At 42.0% G+C, this 26,190-nt stretch overlaps 1 protein-coding gene across 1 annotated transcript; it reads left to right on the top strand.

The window, feature by feature from the left end:
• The first annotated feature begins 995 nt into the window (after positions 1–995).
• Positions 996–21,708, top strand: LOC137369431 (thioredoxin-like). Its single transcript, XM_068030631.1, has 5 exons — positions 996–1,104; positions 7,267–7,371; positions 7,888–7,947; positions 14,026–14,091; positions 21,505–21,708. The coding sequence occupies exons 1-5, from the start codon at positions 1,078–1,080 to the stop codon at positions 21,565–21,567; spliced, it is 321 nt and encodes a 106-aa protein (XP_067886732.1). The 5' UTR covers positions 996–1,077; the 3' UTR covers positions 21,568–21,708.
• Positions 21,709–26,190: the final 4,482 nt, after the last annotated feature.

Below are 26,190 nucleotides of genomic sequence, written 5' to 3'. Positions count from 1 at the left end.
TTTGGTCACCTCACCTAATATCTCCTTTTGTGGCTCGCTGTCATATTTTGTTTGATAACGCTCCTGTGAAGCGCCTTGGGAGGTTTTATTACCCTAAAGGTGTTATATAAATATAAGTTGCTTTTGTTGTTATTGATGAGGAAACACATTTTGCTGTGATGATTATTTGCACAGATTTCCCCAAAACCCCAAATGAAGGTAACACATATCAATGCTGTATAATACTCACACTAATTTAAGACCTTAAGTCACTGGTCTTATTAAGATTCACAATTTAATAACTATTATAAACATTGCTTTAATTTTCACGTATGTGTTTAGACACAAAAGGCCCACACTCAAAAAAGGATTTCAACATCCCATGCTGAGGCTGCATGACTAAGCAAATTTCGCATTTTTTTATTTGTTCATGGGAGTGTCGCTGGCAAGATCAGCATTTATTGCACATCAATAATAGCCCTTGAGAAGGTGGTGGTGAGTCACCTTTTTGAACCGCTGCAGTCCATGTAGGGTAGGTGCACCCTTAGTGCTGTTAGGAAGGGAGTTCCAGGACTTTGACCCCGTGCCAATGAATGAACGGTGATATAGTTCCAAGTCAGGAAGGTGTGTGGCTTGGAGGTGAACTTGCAGGTGGTGGTGTTCCCATGCATCTGCTGCCCTTGTCCTTCTAGGTGGTAGAGGTCACAGGTTTGGAAGGTGCTGTTGAAGGTGCCTTGGTGAGCTGCTGGTAAAGAGCAATTCTGTTATATAAATCTGTGAAAGAATGTCAGTCAGAGAGCTGGGGTGAAACCTGTTATCAACACACAATGAATTAAAGTTGGCTTTTGGGTTAAGATCACCAATTTCATAGCCTTTCTCACTTGGGGAAAAATATTAATTGAGTTCCTCCAGCTTTGTCGCTCATATTTTATCGCAGTAACCAATAATCACACATTCAGACCAGAACTTCCTTTTACTTACTTGGCCCAAACCTTTGCGTGCTCCTCCCCTTTTAGGATAAATTGCGGAACTCTGCCTTGTTGAGGCTGGTGTGTGGATCAATAAAGAACAAGCAGGGGAATTAAAGCAGTAGACAAAATGGGCGTGCAAGAGATCAAATCCTATGTAAGTTTGAAGACAGCTCTTTCATCTCAATTTATTCTTCTATGTGAGATTTCACTGTGTTGTTTTTCCTTAGATGATCTTGATTTCCTGAATTGTGAGGAGTCTGCTTCGTCATGAAGATGCAGCCATGTTTCAGTGTGAGACAGAAGTGACCGATCCCAAAATCTGCCACTTGATCTTTTAAAATGTAGCCATTTAGCAGAAATGTTAATGCTCCTATTGCCTTGTGTGTTTACTAGATCAGTAACAGCGAAACACCACTGAAATTGACCCGAAAACGTGAGCCAGTGACTGAAGTTGTTCCACTAGTTAGGCTGTTTGTTCCGTGACTGTCGTTTGAGTTAACAGTCGATAGTGCTTTGAACAAAGTTATCCTTAAAGGATTTTACGGGTGAATGAGAGAACCTTATCGCGATTGTCGGCAGTTTAAAGCTTTTTGACTTTTTCTGAATGTTTTTGCACTTCCGAAAAAGTTGCTTTTAAAACTCAAGATGGGGATCATTAAATGTACCCCCGCCCTTTTGCAAAGTTATCTTAAGCACAGCGACGAAAGCTGTAGCTTCTCGCTTTAACATTTAATACTTGCCGATGGTTTTAGGATTTCCACAAAGACGTTTCCCGCATACGTAGATATTATGGTGGTAGAAAGAGGCGAGGCTGCGTCAGAATAAGTATCTGCTGTAAAAACAGAGTAATGTAACATTTTGCAGAAATGATCAAAGCAGTTTTTCTTCGCTGAATTAAGTGAGGCTTTTCAGAAAATGTCTATGTTCCTCTCCGCTGGACTCTATCCTGAGAATCTGTCTTCTTAACCTCTTCTGCACAGAGGAAGTGAAGAATTGCGGGGAAGCTCCTGCACTGCTATTTTAAATTTGATCTGCTCTCCTTCATACTGAAAATAGCTTACAAGTAACTTTATTTTAGGACGAGGGGAAATGAAATGTGTGTTTGTTTATTAGTTAGGTTCACAGTTAGTTCTTAATTGCGGGGTATTGGATGCAGCAATTACTATTCAAACGAGCTCTTGGCGGAAGCAGCAGCTGGTTATGAAAGAAGCGCTGACTCTAATAAGGCAAACTTTTTTTTAAATTTGAAGTTTGTTCTTTATGAAATCTTTCATTGATGTGAATTGTGTTTTGAAATGCATTGTTTGCAACAAGAAAATACTGTATTCAGATCGTTTCTCTTTCTGCCCCGCCCTTTAAGAGGAACTGCCTCTCCCCTTGATTTGTAACGTAAAAGCTGGAGAGACTGTAACAGGCCTGACAAAAAACCAGCAATGTCTCTCCGGAGTGTTTGATAAACCAGATAATTTGTAAGTTCTTTTCCAAAATTATACTCTTCCCCAAATATGTTACATAACAGGTCAAATTTAACTTTACATAAAATGCAATACAGAAGTTATATTTACAAAGTACATTTAATGTTATTAAACATTCTCTGGTGTATACAGCCCGAGGGGTTTTATAGTTTCTGGCCCCTCGGTCTACTATGGTGGGAGGGCCTTGCACAGTAGCTTTTCCCCATTGAGCCTTTGCTGCAGCTTCCCCAAGCTTTAGTTCGTCCCTCACAAGTATTCCTGGACCTTGGAATGTGCCAGTCTGCAGCACTCTGTCCTCGACAGCTCTTTGCACTGGAAGACAAATGAATTTCAGCCAGACCAAAAGGTGTCTATCACCGCGAGTTGATGGTCCTCCAGCAGTTTTTTTTTCTTTGGCCTCCTTGTCTCGAGACAATGGGTAAGTGCCTGGAGGTGATCAGTGGTTGTTCTTTATCTAAAGATTTAAAGAGAAGAGTTAACAAAGTGAGCATTGGCTCTATTTTTAAAAAAAAAAGACTCTGGGGAATTAATAATGGCTACCTAAGGAAATGGCAGATGAATTGAACAGGTATTTTGCATCGGTCTTCACTATTGAGGATACAAGTAACATCCCAGTATTAGTGTAAGTCAGGAAATGGAAGGGAGGGAGGAACTCAAGAATATTACAGTCACTGGGGAAGTAGTACTGACAAATCCCCGGGTCCTGATGGACTTCATCCTAGGGTGTTTAAAGAAGTGGCTAGAGGAATAGTTGATGCATTGGGAATTTTGGAAAATTAAAACTTAGATTTGGGGAAGGTTCTATTAGATTTGAAAATAGTGAATGTAACTTTTTTTTTCAAAAAGAGAGGGACCGAAAGCAGGAAACTACAGGCCAGTTAGCTTAGCTTGTAATATTTTCCCTAAGAAAGATGTTATAGCAGGGCATTTAGAAAAAATCAAGGGAATCGGGCAGAGTCAACATGGTTTTGTGAAAAGGGAATCCTGTTTAACCAATTTTTTGGACTTCTTAAGGAAGTCCATGTGCTGTGGCTGTCCTGTACTTAAATTTCCAGAAGGCATTTGATAAGGAGCTACATCAAAGGTTATTGCAGAAAATAAAAGATCATTGTGTGTGTGGGGGGTTGGGGTGGGAACATTGGCATGGATAGAAGATTGGCTAGCTAACAGGAAACTGGCATAAATGGGTCACTTTCTGATTGGCAAGATGTAACCAGTGATGTGCCTCAGGGATCTATGCTGGGGCCTCAACATTTTTACAATTTATATATAAATGACTTGGATGAAGGGACTGAAGGTATAGTTGCTAAATTTCTTGATGACACCAAGATAGGTAGGAAAGTAACTTGTGAAGAGGGCATAGGAAGCTACAAAGGGATCTAGATAGGTTGAGTGAGCAAAGATCTGGCAAATGGAGTATAATGTGGGAAAGTGTGAAATTGTCCACTTTAGCAGGAAGAATAAAAAAGATGCACATTATCCAAATGGTGAGAGATTGCAGAGCTCTGAGATGCAGAGGAATCTTGTCCTAGTGCATGAATTGCAAAAGTTAGTATGTAGGAACAGCCTGTAATTAGGAAAGCTAATAGAATGTTATTGTTTATCACAAGGGGCATTGAAAACAAAAGTAGGGAGGTTATGCTTCAGATATACAGGGCATTGGTGACTCTACATCTGGAGTACTGTGTACAGTACTGGTTGTCTTATTTAAAGGAAGGATGTAAAAACATTGGAGGCAGTACAGAGAAGGTTTACTAGACTAATACCTGGAATGGGCGAGCTGTCTTACAAGGAAAGATTGGACAAGCTCGGCTTGTATCCACTGGAATTAAACAGTAAGAGGCAACTTGATTGAAACATATAAGATTCTGAGGGAATAAAAGCAAAATACTGCGGATGCTGGAAATCTTAAATATAAACAAGAAATGCTGGAACCGCTCAGCAGGTCTGGCAGCATCTGTGGAAAGAGAAGCAGAGTTAACGTTTCAGGTCAGTGACCCGACAGATGCTGCCAGACCTGCTGAGTGGTTCCAGCATTTCTTGTTTTTATTTAAGATCCTGAGGGGTCTTGACAGGGTGGATGTGCAAAGGATGTTTTCCCCTTGTAGAAGAATCTAGAACTAGGGGTCACTTTTTTTTTAGAAAATGTGGGTCACCCATTTAAGACAGATGAGAATTTTTTTTTCCTCCGTGTCATCAGTCTTTGGAATTCTCTTCCTCAAAAGGTGGTGGAAGCAGAGTCCTTGAATATTTTTAAGGAAGAGGTAGATAGATGCTTGTTACGCAAAGGGGTGGAAGGTTATTTGGGGGGGGGGGGGGGGTGGTGGTGGGGGAGGTGGAAATGTGGAGTAATCTGTTCAGCCATTCAATAAGTTCATGGCTGGAGTAGGCTCAAAGGGCTGAGTGGCCACTGCCTGATGGAACTTTGCCCAATACTTTTTTTTTTACTGGAAATGCAGTACTTTTAAAACCACGAGCAGCCAAGATAATGGCCACAACCCATTTGCACACAAATCAGCAACAGAGAAGACCAGAGACAAACCTAATTTGTGCTGGCCAGGCTGAGTCAATGAGCTTCTCGCTGATTCAATTACCTGAGATAGCATTGTCAAAAGCAATTGACACCCATTGACTTTGAAAGAGGCAACCAATTTCACCCCCCTCCCCCAACCACCAAGTATGTCTGGGCAGCCTGAGGGAAGAACCTTGAATTTCAGGAAATTCCAGACTAACTGCATTAAAACGAAAGAGGCATGCACGTGTGAACTGCTAGGTTGCCACCCTACAGCCCGGAATGGCCAGCAACTAGAGTACACAATAATGCTTCTCTACTGCCTTCAGGTACGTGGGCAGCAGGCCCAAATCATGGACATGGCCCAGCGAGGACTTTAGGACTGCAATTTCAACTCAAACTCTGGAACTGAGCTTCAGTGTTTTAAATTCCATTTATTACACTCTGCTCCAGCCTCCCAACACTGTTTTTCCCACTGTAATCTATTTGTGTCTGTGGGGTGTAGATGCGTCACATATTTTAGTAATTTTAAGTGGTTTAGAGTGATAAGGTTAATAAACTTGCAACTTTCTTGTTTAAACTCCAGAAAACTTGTTTGGTTCATTTGCAATTGTATTAGAGGAACAGGAGAAAGTGCTGACTGAGGTGGTCAGTTCAATCACTATTAAAGAATAAACCCTATTGCAGTCAAACCAGGGAAGGGGCAAAAGGAGAGCCTGAGACCCCTCCTCACCTGGTTGCAACACTGTACAAACTTTTTCCACAAGGGACAAGTGGTATGGCACAGTCCAACCGAATGGCATGTTCCGCAGCAACAGGGCCAGACCCATCCTTCATCACAGTGGGGACAGAGAGAACCTCACCACATAGTAACACTTGGTGTTTGCATACTGAGGGTCCAAGCACCAGTTGATGCAGCCACACAAATCTGGCCATCAGGCCAAGATAACTTTTAAATGAGATTTCTAGATCAGATTCATCAGAAAACTTAAAAATGAATCCAAGTGTTGGTGATTTTGGTGTCAATGTCACTTGTTTAGATTTAAATGATCTATCTTGTAAAGCTCTGCCTCTCCTCTCAAATGCAGCTTGCTCAGATATTTAAAAATCTGTCCTTTTTTTTTATTTGTACCACTTTCTTTTACATCTCCTGTGCATAAATAATTCTGCAATACTAACGGCGGGGGGTGGGGGGGAAGGATTTTTAACCAAGGGTGCATTGTGTCTGTGTTTGGGGGGGGAAATTTAAATTTGTAACTTAATCCCAATCTGGTGTTAGAGACAGAATTGGGCCTGCTCTTGGCACAGATCAGTCAGTAAAATATTTTAAGGAGCCTGTGTCTTGTCTTTTTTTAAAACAACATAGTTTTTTTTTAAACCTGGAGAGGAAGGCCAAATATACACGCTGCATGTGGAGTAGGAGTGTTCCCTCCAGTCCCAACCAGCTTCCCTGTTTTTAAACCGAACTACCAGCTGTATGTCTCAACCCCACCCTCCAATCCGAACTTCGCTTTCTACTCGCTCCCTGTACTGCCACCGCCCCCTGCACATCCTCTCTGATCAGCCCAAGTCTGATGTCCAAGTCTCGCACAGACTGCTTTGTTTGAGGAGTTGCAACTGGAACTGAACAATGCAAACATCCCTACTTCTGACCTTGTGATGGAAGGAAGGTCATTGACAAGTTGGCTGAAGATAGTTGGGCTTAGGACACTACCCTGAGGAACTCTTGCACAGATTGGCCTCCCACAACCATATTCCTTTGTGCTCAGTGCTACTGTGGTACGGTTGCCAACTGTCCAGCATTTGATGATTAAATCTCCTGCGCTCTGCTGCAAGTAACACCTGGAAGAAAAGTTTTATTAGGGGAGGGTTTTTTTTAAAAAAAGCTTTTTTTTTTAGTTTCATGGAGCACCATCCAGTGTAAATACTGGGGGTGGGGGGAAGGCAGCTTGATTGAGCAACTGGAGGTGGGAAAAAATCTACAGGAACGCGCCCAACCAGAGTTGGCAACCCATACTCTAGTAGTAACACTACTGGGCTATAACCTTAGGAAACTTGATTTCAAATCTCTCCCATCGGAGTTTGAATTCAAATTTCAAATGAAAATCTGTAGTGACCATGGAACTGTTAAATTGTTTATAAATCACTCCATCCTTTTGGGGAATGCAAATCTGCCATCCTTCACTTGGTCTGGAGGTAAACCTGATTGGAACCACAAGTCAATTTCTTGAGGTTCTGACTTTCACTGCTTAAGAAGTAAAACTCTGAATTTGAAGCATATTGATGACTATTTTTTAAAATTTGAGTAAAATGCTTTTTAATTTTTCAGGAAGAGTTTCAGATGAAACTGAAAGAAGCTGGAGACAAATTAGTTGTAATTGATTACTTTGCAGACTGGTGTGGGCCTTGTAAGATGATTGCACCAAAATTTACGGTGAGTACTTGGCAAGTGATGAAATCTTTGGAAAGATTATATGATCTAGTCTGAACATCTGATTATTCCTGGAGAGTGTGTATGCATGTGTTCCATCGTTCCCACACTTAAGCTGGTGCATGTTGGGTATCAGCTGAGTGGAGTGAGTGATAAAACTCTGCTGCTGTGAATTTCTTGTATTGAGAATACTGAAAGTATATTTGGCATGGAAGGCTTTCTCCCTTCCTGCAATGTCTGTCCGTCTGGTTTTGGTGATCTGCATTGTCATGTCTTTGTGGTTTTAAAATTATAATTGTTCAAAACAGAAAGGATTCTATTTGAGTGTACTATATAATACACTTGTGTCAAATATGTCATTTTATTGCAGTTAACACAAATGTAGCAAACAGATGAATTGGCAGAAGAAATGAAACCTCCTTCAATGTGTTTTCAAATTAACTGAATTTGAAAAATGAACTAAGAGGAATTTTGGAACAAAGAACACTAACTAGATTACTTTACTGTTCTCTTCCTCAGGAATTTTCAGACACGTTTACTGATGTGATCTTCTACAAAGTGAATGTTGATGAAGCTGATGTAAGTTGGATAATGGCTGCATAAACTGAACTTTGTCCAGATGTACCACTAAAAGCAGGTTAATAATGGCATTTAAAGTGCTGGGGCTCATTTCTAGAAGTTAGTTTTGAAGAGCAAAGAAGCTTTGCACTCATCTAACCAAGTTCCAGCACAGCACAGTTCTGGCTTTGAAATAAAAATATCAGAACAAAGAAGGTACAGCTATTGGGAAAAGCTGAAGGGGCTAATGCTCTTGGAAAAGACTGTGGGGTGACCTGATAAAGGTCTCTTTAAATTCTGAAGGGGTTTGATTGTGTAGATGTAGAGAAGATGTTTCCACTTTTGGAAAGTCCCAAATTAGAGGCCATAAATGTGATGGTCACGAATAAAAACCAATAAAGAATTAAGGAGAAATGTCTTTAAGCCAGAGAATGTAGAACTCCTTGCCACATAGTGGTTGAGGTGATTAGCATAAATGCATTTAAGGGGAAACTAGATAAACATATGAGGGAGAAAGGATGAAATGAAGAGGTTTGTGTGGAACATTAACACTGGCATGGACTAGTTAATGACCTGTTTTTGTAATTGTCTGAATCTACCCAGCTTCAGCCAGTGACAATAGATTCAACCAGATGTTTGTTTGGTTTTTATTCTTCCATGGGATGTGAGCATCTCTGCAAAGACAACAATTACCTCTCGGGTGGAATGAGCTGCCTTCTTGAACCACTGTGCTCCAGCTGATGTAGGCACACCCACAGTGCTGATGGGAAGGGAGTTCCAGGATTTTGACCCAGTGATCGTGAAGGAACAGTGATCTAGTTCCAAGTCGAGATGATGTGTGACTTGGAAGGGAACTTTCAGGTGGCGGTGTTCCCATGCGTCTGCTATCCTTGCCCTCCTAGGTGCTAGAGGTTGCAGGTTTGGAAGGTTCTGTCGAAGGAGGCTTCGCGAATTGCTGCAGTGCGTTTTGTTGATGGTACACACTGCTGCCACTGTGCTGGTGGTGGAGGCAGTAAATATGTAAGTGGTGGATGAGGTTAAAGGCCTGCTCAGTTCAAAGACAAAGAGCCTAAGTCCCTCCAATTTTGCACTGACCCGACCATCCCTTTACGTGCCTTCCAAATGGGAAGCTCCATGAAGCTGCAGCGCATGCGTGATGACATCACTCACTCACTGTACAAACTCAGTCCTGGACTCCCTGCTCAGTAGTTTTTTTTTCTGTCTGTCGTACTGGCAGAGCACTTAATATGTCCAGCCTGACCCTGGTCAGGTAGCAGGCCTGTAGCTGACGTGCCGATCAAGTGGGCTGTTTTGTCCTAGATGGAGTCGAGCTTCCCGAGTATTGAAGCCACATTCATCCAGGCAAGTGGAGAGTATTCCATCACTCTCTGACTTGTCTTGTACAGGCTCAGGCTTGGGGGAATCGGGAGGTAAGAGTTTTCCAAATCTGGTTCTGTAAGAAGTTTGCTGAAATGAATGACATCGCAGCTATTGTGAACTGTCAATAGGGTCATAAGTACTGTATATTACAGTCAGATTTTGCAGAAGTTTCCGATAGTTAATAAAATGACAGAACAATAATGCCTTCAAATATGTTGAGGTGGACTCCATCCATTTAATTGGGCAGACATCAGAAATTTGAATCTGGATGATTTGCATTTGGAATGGTTTTTTAAATCTTAAATTTTGTCATATTATCACGGAGTAATGGTTAAATCATCAGGTGGCAGGACCATATTTCCCCGACACTGAAGTCCTTAAGGAGGCCAACATCCCCAGCATATGTCCTACTGAGCCAGTGGCACTTTAGATTCGATTAGAGATACAGCACTGAAACAGGCCCTTCGGTCCACCGAGTCTGTGCCGAACTTGAGATGGCTTGGCCAGGTGAGCCGCATGGAAGATAGCAGGATCCCCCAAGAACGCACTGTACAGCAAGCTTGTCACTGGTATCAGACCCACTGGCCGTCCATGTCTCTGTTTTAAAGACATCTGCAAATGTGACATGAAGTCCTGCAACATTGACCACAAGTCAGTCAGTTGCCAGCGATCGGCAGAGCTGGCGGGTGGACTGCCATAAAGGCGGGGCTAAAGAGGAGAGTTGAAGGGACTTAGCAGTTAGCAGGAAAAGAGACAGAAGTGCAAGGGGACAGCCAACTGTGTAACAGCCCAGACAACGAATTTTATCTGCAGCACCTGTGGAAGAGTCTAACTCTAGAATTGGCCTTTATAGCCACTCCAGGTGCTGCTCCACAAACCACTGACCACCTCTAGGCACTTACTCATTGTGTCTCGAGACAAGGAGGCCAAAGAAGAAAACAGGACTCCTGGGTGCATATAGGCAGCCTGTCTACAGTGAGGTAGAACTGGAGATGGGGATGGAATTAATCGTCTCAGATGGTGAGACTAGCCAGCTGAAGTGGTGATGTATGTGTAGCAGGGACATTTGTTTAATGTACTTTTGAGTACTTGAGCATCAGTCTGGCCATCTCATAGTGCTGGCATTCTTTCAGCCAGAAAGAAATTACTTCTATTTTTTTATATATAGCCTTTCACATCTGCAGGATATCCCAAAGTGTAGGCAAACACAACTACCTTGAAGGTAGCAAAACTTGCTAACTTAGTGAAGCTTAGCATCTCTTGTACCATGCTTTAAAAAAAAAACAAGCATTCATTGTCTAGTTGTTGAGTTTAACAATTTTTTTTTTTTGACCCTTGGATCATCAATTGAATTACCTAACTTTACAGCACAAACAGGCCATTTGGTCCATGCAGTGTTTATGCTCCATGTGAACCTTATCCCGCTTTACTTCACCTCCCTCTATTGGCATATAATTGCTGGAAATAGTTCAGTTGATAAAGGTACTAAAGATTACAATGTGGGTAGATGGAGGTAATGTACAGATCAGCCATGATCTAACTGAATGGCAGGAGGGGCTGAATGACCACCTCCTGTTCTATGTTGCATTGTCTGAAGTTTTATCGTTCTCTCAGCAATCTTTGTTCCTCCTAATGTCTTTTACTGATCAAAAGATCAGATCTGCCAGTATACACGTCAAATCGATTTTATCTTCTCGTGTAACTAACTATAAATTGTGGCAGTAAATGTTCTATCTTTCTGTGAAAATCATATCTATTAATATTTGCATGTGGTGAGCTGCCCGTGGAGACTCAACCAACACCAAGAGATCATGCTAAAACATTTGGTCCTCAGGTCTCTCCTAATCAGTTGCAACTGTTGTCAGTTCCTCCAGTATTTACTGTATTTATTCGATTACAAACAATCTAAAGGGATTTCTAGGCCCTTGTGTGTAATGAAGAGCTTACTTGGGTCTTTGAGTAGTGATAAACCTCAAAAGATTTGGGATGTTTGGTCCTGGTCTCAAGATAAAGCTGAAAGAAATCTAGCATTGGAAAGATTCGTCCCAAAACAAAATGACAAGAAATGGGAAAGGATTGGGGAGGGTGACTGGGTGAAGGGTTCAGTTTCCACTCTTACTCATTTACACTGGTTCATGGCCAATATTTGCAATTGGGCATCAAGACTTTTTTTTTTAAAAGCAAGTTTTTAAAAAAAACAAACTTTCCTTTTGTGGTAACATGAAGCTTTGATTTAAAACAACTGAAACTAGGTTTATAACAAAAATAAGCATTTTAACCAGTGTCAATCCACCACCTCTGAACCCCTTAAATATTACTGAAATTCATTTTTTTTAAACTCTCTATTTGGGTACATTAGCCACTTCTTTCATGTTTTAGGAATTTTTAAAACTTTGTCTTTGCACCCAAAAGATATAGCTTAATTTTTGCCACCTCCCCTGAAGGCCTGTTTAATAATTTAAAAAAAAATGCAATTTGTGGAATTTCCCAGTTGGTAATTAATTCACTTTAGAAGTGTGGCCATCTTTGTGGATGAGATCTGCTGAAGTGATACTTTCCAAACTAGGGGAAACTCTGTTGCAGCGAATGCACATTGCACTTGAAATTCCATGATCCTTTGAGCTGGTTTTGGCCAAATTGAGCCAAAAAGCTCAAGTGGCAGGTCCAGGCCTGGGTTTATTTATACAAGTGTTGTTGATTCACTGTTACACAATATGGAAAGTAAGGTGAAGTATTTGGCATTTTGTTTACTGATCCCAATTTTAAGTCATTCCCACTGTCCCAAAAATACTATTTATTTAAATATTCCTTTCCAGAAGCATTAGATAATACCATTCATATCTCTGGAAGATGACTTTATGTATGGTAATTGGGACTTATTTGTAACTTAACCCTGAACATATGAATTTAAGAGCAGGAGTAGGTGACTTGTCCTCTTGAGCTTGTGCCACCATTCAACAAGATCATGGCTGATCTGATTTTTAACTTCAACTCCACATTCCTGCCTACCCCCACTAACCTTTCACCTGCTTGCTTATCAAGAATCTTTCTACCTCTGCCTTAAAAATATTCAAAGACTTTGCTTACACTGCCTTTTTTGAGGAAAAGTGTTCCAAAGACTCTCAACCCTCTGAGCAAATTTCTCATCTGTCTTAAATGGGAAACCCCTTTATTTTTAAACAGTGACCCCTAGTTCTAGACTTTCCCAGAAGGGGAAAACCTCTTTTCCACATCCACCCTGTCAAGACCCCTCGGGATCTTCTTTCAATCAAGTTGCCTCTTACTCTTCTAAACTCCAGTAGATACAAGCCTAGCCTGTCCAGCCTTTCCTCATAAGATAACTCTCCCATTCCAGGTATTGGTCTAGTAAACCTTCTCTGAACTGCTTTCAATACATTTACATCCTTCCTTTAAGACCAGTACAGTACTCCCGATGTGGTCTCACCAATGCCCTGTATAGCTGAAGCATAACCTCTCTACTTTTGTATTCAATTCCCCTCACCATAAACACTAACATTCTAGTAGCTTTCCTAATTGCTTGTTGTACCTGCACTAACCTTTTGCAATTATTTTTCATGCACCAGGATACCCAGATCCCTCTGCATCTGAGCTCTGCAATCTCTCTCCATTTTAGATGACCTGCTTTTTTTTTATTCTTCCTGCCAAAGTGGACAATTTCACATTTTCCCACATTATAGACCATTTACCAGGTCTTTGCCCACTCACTTAACATATTTTGTAGCCTCCTTATGTCCTCCTACCTATCTTTGTGTCATCAGCAAATTTAGCTACCATACCTTCAGTCCCTTCAACTAAGTCATTTATATAAATTGTAACAAGTTGAAGCCCCAGTACTGATCCCTGCAGCACACCACTCGTTACATTTTTGCCAACCAGAAAATGACCCATTTATGCCTGCTCTGTTTTCTGTTAGCTAGCCAATCTTCTATTCATGCCAAAATGAGCGAGACCATGAGCTTTTATTTTCTGCAGTAACCTTTTTCAATATGGCACCTTTATCAAATGCCTTCTGGAAATCCAAGTACAGTACTTCCACCAGTTCTCCTTTCTCCACAGCACAAGTAACTCCCTCAAAGAACTTCAATAAATTGGTTAAACATGATTTTCCCTTTCTCAAAACCATGTTGACTCTGCCTGATTACCTTGAATTTTTCTAAGTGTCCAACTATAACATCTTTAATAATAGCTTCTAACACACTTCCCATGACAGACGTTAAGCTGACTGGCCTTTATATAGAGACTGAGTCAGAATACTCACTCACTGGACAAGTGTAGTCTGGAAGGAAAAAATAATACTGCCCTTGTTAACTTTGACATTGAAAGAACTTGCACTTGCATGACCGCAGAACATGCTGCACAGCTACTTTTTTTTGATTTTTTTTTTAGGTGTAGTCATTGTTGTAATTTTGGGAAATGTGGTCACCAGTTTGTGCACAGCAAGGTTGCACAAACAATGAGATAAATGACCAGATCATTTGTTAGCAGGACACAAATGTTGGCTAACACACTGACATAGGACATTTTAACACCCACCTGAAGGGGGAGGCAAGACCTCCAGTTAATTAAATAATATTAGGGGGAACATTGGAATTAGAATTTATTAATGTGGAGAAATGGTGCTCACCGATTTGATGACTGGAATGTTCTGTTTCTGTGCTGTAACTTTCTATATTTCTAATGCTTGTTTCTCCCCCGTAGGATGTAGCTCAAAAGTGTCAAATAACGTCGATGCCAACATTCCATTTCTACAAGAATGGCGTTAAGGTATTTTAGAATTGTACATTTTTATTACATTTCCTCTAGGTCTTAGACCTTTCTCACTACACATGGAGATATTGGGTGAATTCAAGATTGCTCTGTGTTGGGGAAATGCCATGTTGAAAGGGAACATGTGTTGTTGTATCTCTTGATCCATGGTCCCTTCCAGAGTGACTCAATGCTGGGAGCATTGAATTTGCACAACATTGAGTCTGAAATGGCTTTTCTTAAAATCATTCCTTGCCTAATTCCATTCCTTACAAGTTTGAAGATGCTGTATTACAGTTGAATGAATTGGTTAGAACAGAATTTGCTCATTGAACGAAGCATCCACATGTGAAGTGGAGATGTGTTTTCCCTGAATGAGTAATCAGACCATGCTCCATGCCCATTCCTCCTAGTGGCAGGACTGCAAAATTTTAGCCCAATATTTCCTTCCTCTGCAATCTGAAAGAAACAGAAAATGCTGGAAATACCCAGCAGACCAGACAGCATCTAGGGGAAAAACGGGGTTCCGGTCAATAACCTTTTATCGGACTGGATAGAGTTAGAAATATGGCTGCTTTTAAGCAGGTAGAGAAAGGGTAAGTGGTTTGGTCTCCCCAGTGGAGAGCAGACTTCAGTGTGAGCAGCAAATAGTCAATTGAAAGAACTACAAGCAAATCACTCCTTCACCTGGAAGGAGTGTTTGGGGCTCTGGATGGTGTGAAGGGAGGAGGTAAAAGAGCAGGTGTCGCATCTCCTGTACTTGCACAGGAAGGTGCCATGGGCAGGAGAGGGGATGTTGAGTGATTGAAGAGTGTACCAAGGTGTTGCAGAAGGAATGTTCCTTTCGGAATGCTGGGAGGGGATGATTTGTTTAGAGGATCGTCTATTAAATGTAAAGTGGAAGGTGAGGTCAAAGGGGACCCTTGTGATTCTGGGAGGAAAAAGGGTGAGAACAGAAGTGTGGGAAATGGCACAAACATGTTCAAGGGTCCTCGGGAGGGGAATCCTCAGTTGTGGAAAAAGACCTCTTGGAAACACAAGTATGGAAGGTTGCATCAGCAGAACTTTTCCAATGGAGAAACTGGGAGAATGGAATAGTGCTTGAAGAAAGTGGGGCATGAGGAAATGTAGTCCAGGTTGCTGTGGGAGTTGATGGGTTTATAGTGGATATTGGTCAGTGGTGTAGAGGGATTGGATGTCCATGGTGTAAAGGAGACCATTTCCAGTATTCTGGCCCTTTGTGTCTGAGTTGTTGATGTAGATTGGTAGAGACAGGACAAGGGGATGATGGGAAGAAAACCAGTTTTCTACAGGGCCAGAACAGGCTGAAACAGTGGGTCTACCGGGGCAGCCCTATTGGTGAATTTTGGGAAGGAGGTAGAAGCAGGATGTGGGAGTTGGGTTATGAGGTTGGAGGCTGTGGGGGGAATCACCAGAGGCGATGAGGTCAGTGGCAGTTTTAAACAATGGTTTGATGGAACAGATGCGGTCTGGGGAAGATCAGAAGGTGTCAGAGTTGGCGTTCAGCCTATTAATCGTTCCATTAGGCCCTTTTTTAAATAAAATATACCGCCTTCTAGACTCAACATTGGGTTCAACGATTTCAGATGATAACCTCTGCCCCTATTTTTCCAGACAGCCTAGTCAATCTTTTTGTCTCTTGTTCCATTTTACGTTTTTTGTCATCCCTCTATCTTCCTTCCTCCACCCACCCCTCGTCTTTTTTTTTTCCCTTTTTTATTTTTCTTCCCACACCCCCGCCCCCCAACCCCAACCAAATTTTGTTGGGAACAATGTTCCAGATTTCCAGCATCCTTTTTTGTGAAGTGCTTCCTGATATCAACCCTGAATGAATGACCTAGCTTTAATTTTAAGGATGTATTCCCTTGTTTTCGACTTCCCCCACCAGAGGAAACAGTCTCTCTTTCTACCCTATCAAATCCCTTTAATTATCTTCAGTTGCATTTGATCACTGCTTAATCTTTAGCACTCAAGGTAATATAAGTCTCGTCTACACAATCTGACTGCATAATTTAACCCTTTTAGTCTTGAGCACATCATTGGCATCTTGATCAGTTGAAATTATGGACAGATGCTTTTTTGGAACTGTGTAAATCTACCAGTTTGTTCCATGACACCAGCATCTCCAAATGATTGTGCATGGAGGGGTGGGGTCGGGGTTTCACTCTGCCTGGGGAGACTGTCGCAGTTTCTCTCCGTATTCCTTTTTTTGTTTCTTTAATGACGTCCAAAGTCTTAAGAATCCCAAATCTCTCTTGCATTGTTTCAATGTTTAGCCACTGGAAGTACATCTCCACTAGTGAATGCTCTAAGATGCCTTTGAATGTCCTGTTAACAAGGGTGATCCGAGATAATTCACTCAGCTGTTAAAGCCATTGTCCTGGATGGGAGATTTTTAGACATGTCTCCACTTTGATGTCCTGCAATGTAAGCCACAATTTGCATTGAAATACCTATCATGGCTGCCACTTTTTTTAAATGTAGGAGTCCAGCTTTTTCTTTTTAGAAGTTTTAATGTTTTCCAGCCAATGAATTAAAAATCCTCATTTAGTATAGCATGTTTGCTTGACAACACAGACTGGCAAAAGATGGTGTTCCATAGGGATCAGTGCTGGGGTCATTGTTCACCATTTATATAAAAACCATTTAAATTCTGAAATTGGAATTACAACTTCAAAATTTGCAGACCCCAAATTGGGGGCTGCCATTAATACAGTGGAGGAAAGTACTGAAACGCTATTAAACTTGCAAAGTTCAGTAATTGGCAAAAGAACTTCAACAATATAAAGGTAGTACATTTTTGATGGGAAGAATAAAGAGGCACATACTCCATGGTGGGGTGGGGGGGCGGGTGGAAATATGTATCTAAATGGATTCGAGGAAATGGGAGATCTGGGCCTACAGATACACATCACTAAAATTAGTAATGCATCTTTAAGGCCATTTGTTTTTAAAAGAAAAACTAACAAAGCATTGGGGTTTATTCTAATGGGATGGAATTGAAAAGTTAAGTTAAACTTGTATTTAGACCACACTTTGAGTACTGTGAATAGTTCTGGTCTCCATTTTATACAAATAATATACAGGCACTTGAAGATGCAAAAAAAGATTTACTAAGACTGATCTGTTATCAGAAATGATTGAACAGATTGATTCCAATGAAGGTCTTTACAATTAAAGGATTATAAAGGGTAATAAGGTTAAGGTTATACAGCACAGAAACAGGCCCTTCAGCCCACCATGTCTGTGCCGGCCATCAAGCCTATCTATTCTAATCCCATTTTCCAGCACTTGGCCCGTAGCCTTGTATGCTATGGTATTTCAAGTGCTCACCTAGATACTTCTTACATGTGAGGGTTCCTGCCTCTACCACCTCTTCAGGCAGTGTGTTGATTCCAACCACCCTCTGGGTGAAAATATTTTTCCTCAAATCCCTTGTAAACCTCCTGCTCCTTAGCTTAAATCTATGCCCCCTGGTTATTGACACCTCCACTAAGGGAAAAAGTTTCTTCCTATCTATGCCCTCAGGTCTCCCCTCAACCTTCTCTGCTCTAAGGAAAACAACCCTAGCCTTTTCAGTCTCTCTTCATAGCTTCATAGCTGAAATGCTCCAGCCGAGGCAACATCCTGGTGAATCTCCTCTGCACCCTCTCCAGGGCAATCACATCCTTCCTGAAAACCTGAACTTTTTATTTTATCTTAGTTTGTTCAGTTTGCTTACCCACTTCTTTTTTTTACGTGTTTGTACTTGCGGCTGTTCAGTTTTCAGTTCATTAACACCCTATCTGTACTAATGCTTTGTCTTTCAACACACCATTAACATATTGTTGCCTTTGCTCCATGACCATCTGGTCGGTTATTCTCTGTGACCTTGTCCTATCTACACCTTCTCCTTTGTTACCTCTTGCCCCACCTCCGCGTTACTTGCTTAAAACCTTTCACATTTCTAATATTTGCCAGTTCTGAAGAAGGGTCACTGAGCTGAAACGTTAACTCTGCTTCTCTCTCCCACGGATGCTGCCAGACCTGCTGAGTATTTCCAGCATTTCTTGTTTTTATTTCACATCCTTCCTATAATGTGGCGACCGGAACTGTACACAGTACTCCGGCTGTGGCCTAACTAGCGTTTATACAGCTCCATCATAACCTCCCTGCTCTTATATTCTATGCCTCGGCTAATAAAGGCAAGTGTCCCATATGCCTTCCTATCCATCGTATCTACCTGTGCTGCTGCCTTCAGTGATCGATGGACAAGTACACCAAGGTCCCTCTGACTTTCTGTACTTCCTAGGGTCCTACCATCAATTTGTATATCCCCTTGCCTTCTTAGTCCTCCCAAAATGCATCACCTCACACTTCTCAGGATTAAATTCCATTTGCCACTGCTCTGCCCATCTTACCAGCCCATCTATACCGTCCTGTAATCTAAAGCTTTCCTCCTCACTATTTATGACACCACCAATTATCATGCCATCTGCCATCATGCCTCCTATATTCACGTCTAAATCATTAATGTACACTACAAACAGCAAGGATCCCAGCACCAATCCCTGCGGTACACCACTGGTCACAGGCTTCCAATCGCAAAAACAACCTTCGACCATTACCCTCTGCCTCCTGCCATTAAGCCAATTTTGGATCCAATTTGCCAAATTACCCTGCATCCCATGGGCTCTTACCTTCTTAACCAATCTCACATGCAGGACCTTATCAAAAGCTTTACTGAAGTCCAGGTAGACTACATCAACTGCTTTACCCTCATCTACACATCTAGTCACCTCTAGTTAGTTAGACATGATCTCCCCCTGACAAAGCCATGCTGACTATCCTTGATTAATCTCTGCCTCTCCAAGTGGAGATTAATCCTGTCACTCAGAAATTTTTCCAATAGTTTCCCTAGAACTGATGTTAGACTCACTGGCCTGTAATTACCTGGTTTATCCCTGCTACTCTGTTTGAATAATGGTACCACATTCGCTGTCCTCCAATCCTCTGGCACCTCTCCTGTGGCCAGAGAGGATTTGAAAATATGTGTCTGAGCCCCTGCTATCTCCTCCCTTGCCTCACATAACAGCCTGGGATACATCTCATCTGGGCCTGGGGATTTATCCACTTTTAAGCCCGCTAAAACCTCCTCCCTTTTCAATGCTAATTTGTTCAAGCATATCACAAACCCCCTCCCTGATCCCTACACTTACATTGTCCTTCTCCATAGTGAACACAAATGAAAAGTAATCATTTAAAACCTCACCTACATCCTCCGGCTCCACACCCAGATTGCCACTTTGGCCCCTAATGGGCCCTACTCTTCCCTTGGTTATCCTCTTGCCCTTAATAAACTTATAAAACGCCTTGGGATTTTTCTTTATCTTCCTCGCCAGTGATTTTTCATGCCCCCTCTTTGCTCTCTTAATTACTTTTTTAAGTACACTTTCTATAGTCCTCTAGGTCTTTCGCTGTTTTCAGCCCCCTGAATCTGCCATAAGCCTCTTTTTTTTTTTTCCTTATCCAATCCTCTATATCCCTTGACATCCAGGGTTCCCTGGACTTGTTGGTCCTACCCTTCACCTTTACGGGAACATGTTGGTCCTGAACTCACTATTTCCTTTTTGAATGACTCCCACTGGTCTGATGTAGACTTTCCTACAAGTAGCTGTTCCCAGTCCGCTTTGCAGTGGAGTTCCCCAGGGACCAGTGTTGGGACCGTTGCTCTTCCTGATGTATCTTAATGACATAAACCTTGGTGTACTGAGCACAATGTCAAAATTTGTGGATGACACGAAACTTGGAAGCAATGTGAATTGTGAGCAAGACAGAACTTGCGAAAGGACATAGACGAGTTGGTGGAATGGGCGGACAGGTGGCAGGTGAAGTTCAATGCAGAGAAACGTTTCCAGGTTTGGATCAGATCAAAATTAGGGGCCATAATACACAATGGTCAATAAGATATCCAAGAGGGAATTCAGGAGGAACTTGTTTTTTCTTTTTCCCCAGAGATTCATTAGACTGTTGAACTTGCTACTACAAGTAAGTTGATGCAATTCGCATGGATACATATAAGACGAAGCCAGATATGTACAGGCGGAAGGAGTAGAAAGATACATTGATGGGGTTAGATCAGTGTTGTCCAACATACAGGCCAGGATCCAGCCTGCCAAAAATTTCCACCCAGCCTGTGGGTGTAAACTGTACCCAGGGTAACTCCTCATCCTCGCCAGAGCTCTGAATGGAGTTGGGAAATTCCCTTTAGTCGTCGTCTTGCAGACCAGATGAAAGGGTCACTGCCCTGAAATGTTAACTTTGTATCTCTCTCTCCAGATTCTGCCAGACCTGCTGAGTATTTCCAGCATCTGCAGTATTTTGCTTTTATTCTTGCAGACCAACCTTTTTTAAAAACATCATGCTGAGTTTCATGGCTGATAGCTGCTAAAGCAGAAATACGCTTCCCAACATCAGAGATTTGGGGTTTTCTGACTTTTCTTCAAAGCCTGCTGGAAAACCCCAAATCTGTCCAATGTTGGGAAGCACATTTCAGCTTTAGCAGCTGACCGCGTGATGTTTTTTAAACTAACCACAAAGCTGCTGTGCTGAGCACTCCTGCTTAGTGCAAATGTTGGGTGGGTGGGGAAACAGACAACAGAGAAAAAGGTGGGGGGGGGGGGGGTGGAGGGAAATCAAGACAACAGAAAGGGGTGGGAGAACGCAGAGACTTGGGAAGGGGGTGAAACGGGGGGGAAGACATGGAGAGAGATCTCACTCCTGACGGATGGATATCTATCCAGAATACTCTGCAACACTACATCAAGTGTGTAGGCAGAGATTGACTACTTCTACCTGGCATTGTTTTTGCTTGCAAGTCACGACATCAGTTTTCAACCAAGTAAGTCAATTTATCACTTAAAGCTTCTTTACAAAAATGCACATTTGTTTTATGAAATTTTCAATGCCTTCATCTCTCAAAATTTGCTCTCTGGTCCTCCGGGCCAAACAAAAATCTTAATGCAGCCTTCTGCCCGACAAAGGTTGGACAACCCTGGGTTCGATGAAGGGAGGGAAGAGCAAAGCTAGGGGCCATGTTTATAAGATAGCTAATAAATCCAATTGGGAATTCAGGAGAAGCTTCTTTAGTCTGAGAATGTGGAACTCACTCACCATGGAGTGGTTGAGGTGAGTAGTGCAGATACATTTAAGGGGAAGCTAGATAAGAACATGAGGGAGACCTGAATAGCAGGATATGCTGAAATGAAGTATGTAGAATGGAAGGAGGCTCATATGGAGCATAAATACTGGTATGAACCTATTGGGTTGAATGGCCTGTTTCTATGTTGTACATTCTATGCAAGAAATTTCTTCCACAGAATGTAGTGTTGTCTCTTAACCAGTCTTATTTATCAATTTCTGTTTTTTCAGGTACGTTCAATGAGTGGATCAGATGCAAAGCAGCTGAAGAAAATAATCGAAGAGTTGAAGTGAACTGGTGTCCCATCTTAAGTTTCTCCTGAATCTCTTTCTGAAACAAAATGGATAGGAGTGGAATTCAAATTGTGATAATTTAGATTGTTCCAATGTAGAATTATGTAAAACAATAAATGTTTCCTGTGAATTGTGGAATAATGGCACTAAGTATTATATAGTCACACCCTTAATGCTTTAATTACCTGCCTTTTGCCCACTGAGGGAGGGAAGAGCAAGATTTCTGCTGGTCACTGTATGTAAATAAGAATCATAGGGAGAGATTTTTCTCTGCATATTATTTATTGTGAAATGGGAAACTTTCACAAAAGCAAACCTACTTTTGCATGAAATTGTCAGTGGAAAATCTTTGTTAGCACATAACCCACATGACAAACTCTGAAACAGTGAAATATGCATAATTCATTGTAGGGATGTACATAAAGATGCATCAGGCCAGCAAAGACCATGGCCTGGAACCTTGATGGGGCTGTGTTCCTTTTACAGGTGGGAAAAACTGATGTTCAAAAGCCCAATAGGGAGGTTGGCACAAATGGGCTCGTCCTGCGTGACCCACCATCTTGGATTAGGCCACTCTGGAGATATCCAGGCTGTGCTGGAATGATTTCAGGAAGCTCATTATAATATTTAAATACAGGTCCTGTACTAGGTGCAGGACCCTCTAGTGCATTTGTGCCTGATTTGCCATCTGATAAATTTCCTGCAATTCATGAGGCTAACAGTCATCAAGAATTCTGTAAGTGTGCTATTTTAAAGGACTCTTTTCAACTGCCTGCCTCCCTCTGCCAGAACGCGCCCCCCCCGCCCCCCCCCCCCCCCCCCCCCCGACCCCTGCAGCTCTCTGAGGGTTGGATGCTAGTTTGTCCTTGGTCTACTGCTCAACTCCTGGTTATTGGCTATTTTCTGTTATCCGCAAGTGAGTTGGAAGAGGAGGAGAGGGGAGCGGGATGGGGGAGAAAGAGATGAAAGCAGGAGCACCTGGGAGAAGAGGAAGAGAGCACTGTGCAGGAGGCCATTCCCAGAGCAGGTCTTCAGCGACCACTGCTCCTACCTGACCTAAAACATGTCAGGTGCTCTCACTTCACTGAGAAAGCTATCACTGATGCATATCACCCGAAAGTGAGGCATGGACAGGAAAATATCTCCATCGTCTAAAGGTGTATCTTGATGGAAAGTGCAGCATTCCTTCTGGTCTACAACACCTTCCCCATTTATACATATTTTCTCATCCCTCCCTGGAAATCCCATCTTTTGTTGGATAGGTTGCCTGTGTGGCAGCTCCTGTGAATATTGAAACAATGCAGAAAATCTAACCTTTACAGTGGTAATCGTGACATAAATTGAATTAAAATTCCTTGGAGAGCATCTGGGTGAAAATCTCGAAATGCTACTTTGTTATGAACAGAACACCGATGCCTTTCTGTTAAACATTGTACACATCCCACACCTGGGAAGTATAGCGAGCGATAAATATTCAGTCACACTTCCACATCTGTCACTTAGTAAACTATTGAGATACACACGTAGAGTCTCGCGTCACATGGAAAATGAGAACAAATAGACACTAGATAGATGTTTCCTCGTTTTAAACTAAAATTGGCATAACCTGAGCCCTTTACATTTCACTGCATCAGTCCAGCAAATGAATATATTTTCCAAAATATCTATTAATACTTGTGAGAAACAATTGTGAGTACTTAAGCTATTCCATAGAATTGATATTCAGTATTTTATAAATACCTGTATAGAATTTTGACTGCTCCATTTGGATAAACTGTGCTAGCACTAAATTTTCTACGCTTTGCTTCCCAGAAACCCAGCTTTATTCTCATAGCAAGTTCTTGACAAAAACACTGCCTTTTTCTGCTCAAAGAAATGTTTTAGCATCCTGTGCGAGTTTCCCAGAATTAAATAAAATCCTCCCTTCCAATCTCTCCCTTTTTGCCTATGTCAGATCCCCTTACTCTCTGTGGAGTGCCTTTGGTGTTTCTACATTAATCCATGGTTCATCAGTTTTGTTTCCTTGGTAGCACTCACATTATCGGGGTCAACAGACAATTGATTCAAAGCCTAGGTGATGACTTTAATTCATACAGCAATGACATTTTTGAAGTGTATCCGGTTCAGCTTCTGGCTATATGTTGCTCTCTCTATCAGAAAGTAAGGACATAAGGGAGAGAAGAAGGAGAAGGCCCAATGGCCCCTCGAGCCTGCTTTGCCACTCAATAAGATCGTGGTTGATCTTATACCTAAACTCCACTTTTTCAACCTATCCCCATATCCCTTAATTCCTTTCGTGCTGAAAACTCTTACTGGTTTCAGTCTTGAAGACACTCAATGATTGAGCATCCATCACTCTCTGGGAGAGAGAATTCCAAAGATTCACAACCTTATGAGTGGAAAAAAATTCTCCTCATCTCAGTCCTAAAGCCCAATAGTGGAATAAAGTTATAAGGTTGAATATGCAGTCACTGCCTAATGTTGAAATAAAGTTCAGTTTATGCATTAAATATCCAACGTACTCCAGCTTCATCCATAGTCACCTCATGGAAGGCCATGTTAGTATATTGTTTAGACAGTGCAGGGAGAAGAGAACAGTAAATGTATTCTTTATTCAGGCAACGTGACACAACAGTGCCAGGAGATCAGTCCTCAAATCCGGGAAATATGGGGATAATCCAGGAAGGTTGGCAACCCTCAGGAGTTTTAGATCATTTTTAGTTTAGACCCACAAGTTTTAAGCAGCACGAGGATAGGACTTCAATCACTTTTGAAAAGTTTAATGAAGTGAAGATGATGGCAACTGACTACTCAGTCCAGCTAAATGAAAACCACAATTTAGCACATCATCATTAGACTTAAAGATAGGGGACATGATTAAGCAGTTTTCAGATGATACGAAAATTGGCCGTGTGGTTGATGGTGGGGAAGAAAACTGTAACTGCAGGGAGATATCAATGAACTGGGCAGAAAAGTGGCAAATGAAATTCAACCTGGAGAAGTGTGAGGTGATGCATTTGGTGAGGGAATACACAATAAGTTAGAGGATACAGAGAAGTGTAGAGGAACGGCTCAGTGGGGCGGCACAGTGGTTAGCACTGCAGCCTCACAGCTCCAGCGACCCGGGTTCAATTCTGGGTACTGCCTGTGTGGAGTTTGCAAGTTCTCCCTGTGTCTGCGTGGGTTTTCTCCGGGTGCTCCGGTTTCCTCCCACAAGCCAAAAGACTTGCAGGTTGGTAGGTAAATTGGCCATTATAAATTGCCCCTAGTATAGGTAGCTGGTAGGGAAATATAGGGACAGGTGGGATGTGGTAGGGAACATGGGATTAGTGTAGGATTAGTATAAATGGGTGGTTGATGGTCGGCACAGACTCGGTGGGCCGAAGGGCCTGTTTCAGTGCTGTATTTCTAAACTAAACTAAACTAAACAGAGGGACCTTGGAGTGTATCATAGAGTTATACAGCATAGAAACAGGCCCTTCAGCCCATCGTGTCTGCCGTCCATCAAGCACCTAACTATTCTAATCCCATTTTCCAGCACTTGGCTCATAGCCTCGTATGCTATAGTCTTTCAAGTGCTCATCTAAATACTTCTTCAGTATGTTCACAGGTCCCTGAAGATAGATAGACTAGATATCAAGAAGGCATATGTGATAGTTTCCATTATTGACCAAGACCTGGGGCTGAATTTTTCCAGCAAACTTCAAAAATGACACGGCGCACGTGCAAGATGTGGGGGGGGGGCACTCCATCCCTGACAAAGGCGTCCGGCGCCATTTTTAAAGGGCTTCGAGCCCTTCCTGACATTTTTAATTTTTAAAGCAACAGTGCATTTTACAATATTACAAATAATTGCAGAAATCTTTCCAGCCCCTCTCCCACACCTCCCCCGATTACTTTACATTATCATTCCTGCCCTCTTCCCCACTCACCCAAAATACGTACCATGAGTATCTGACCTTCTCACCGCCAAAGTTCAGAAACTTCTACCTTTACCCAGCCCCTAGAGTTCAGGAACGGTAGTGTAGTGGTACAAATACTGGAATTGCAATCCAGATACCCGGTTTAATGCTCAGGAGATATGAGTTCAAATCGTACCACAGCAGCTGGGGGAGTTTAAATTCAATTAATTAATACATCTGGAAGTAAAAAGCTAGTCTCAGCAATGATGATCATGAAACTACTGGATTGTTGTAAAACCCATCTGGTTCACTAATGTCCATCAGGGAAGGATATCTGCTGTTCTTACCTGATTTGGCCTATATGTGGCTCCAGACCCACAGCAACATGATTGACTCTTAACTGCCCTCAGAAATGACCCTGCAAGCTTTGAATTAAACCACTACAGAAAAGTTGATTAGGAATAAAGCTGGATGGACTACCTGGCAAAGACCCTGCAAAGTCCTCCTCACTAACATCAGGAGACTTGTGCCAAGATTGTCTCACGGACCAATCAAGCAACAGCCTGACATAGTCATATTCATTGAAATTTATCTTACAATGTGCCAGACTCCACCATCACCATCCCTGGCTATGTCCTATCCCACAGGCAGTACAGACCCACCAGAGATGGCGGCACAGTGGTGTACAGTCAGGAGGGAGTTGTGCTGGGAGTTCTCAACG

Source organism: Heterodontus francisci, chromosome 4 (genome assembly GCF_036365525.1).
Source record: "Heterodontus francisci isolate sHetFra1 chromosome 4, sHetFra1.hap1, whole genome shotgun sequence".
Taxonomy (NCBI): Eukaryota; Metazoa; Chordata; class Chondrichthyes; order Heterodontiformes; family Heterodontidae; genus Heterodontus; species Heterodontus francisci.
Note: the sequence above shows the minus strand (reverse complement) of the source record. Positions and strands in the feature narration are given on the sequence as shown.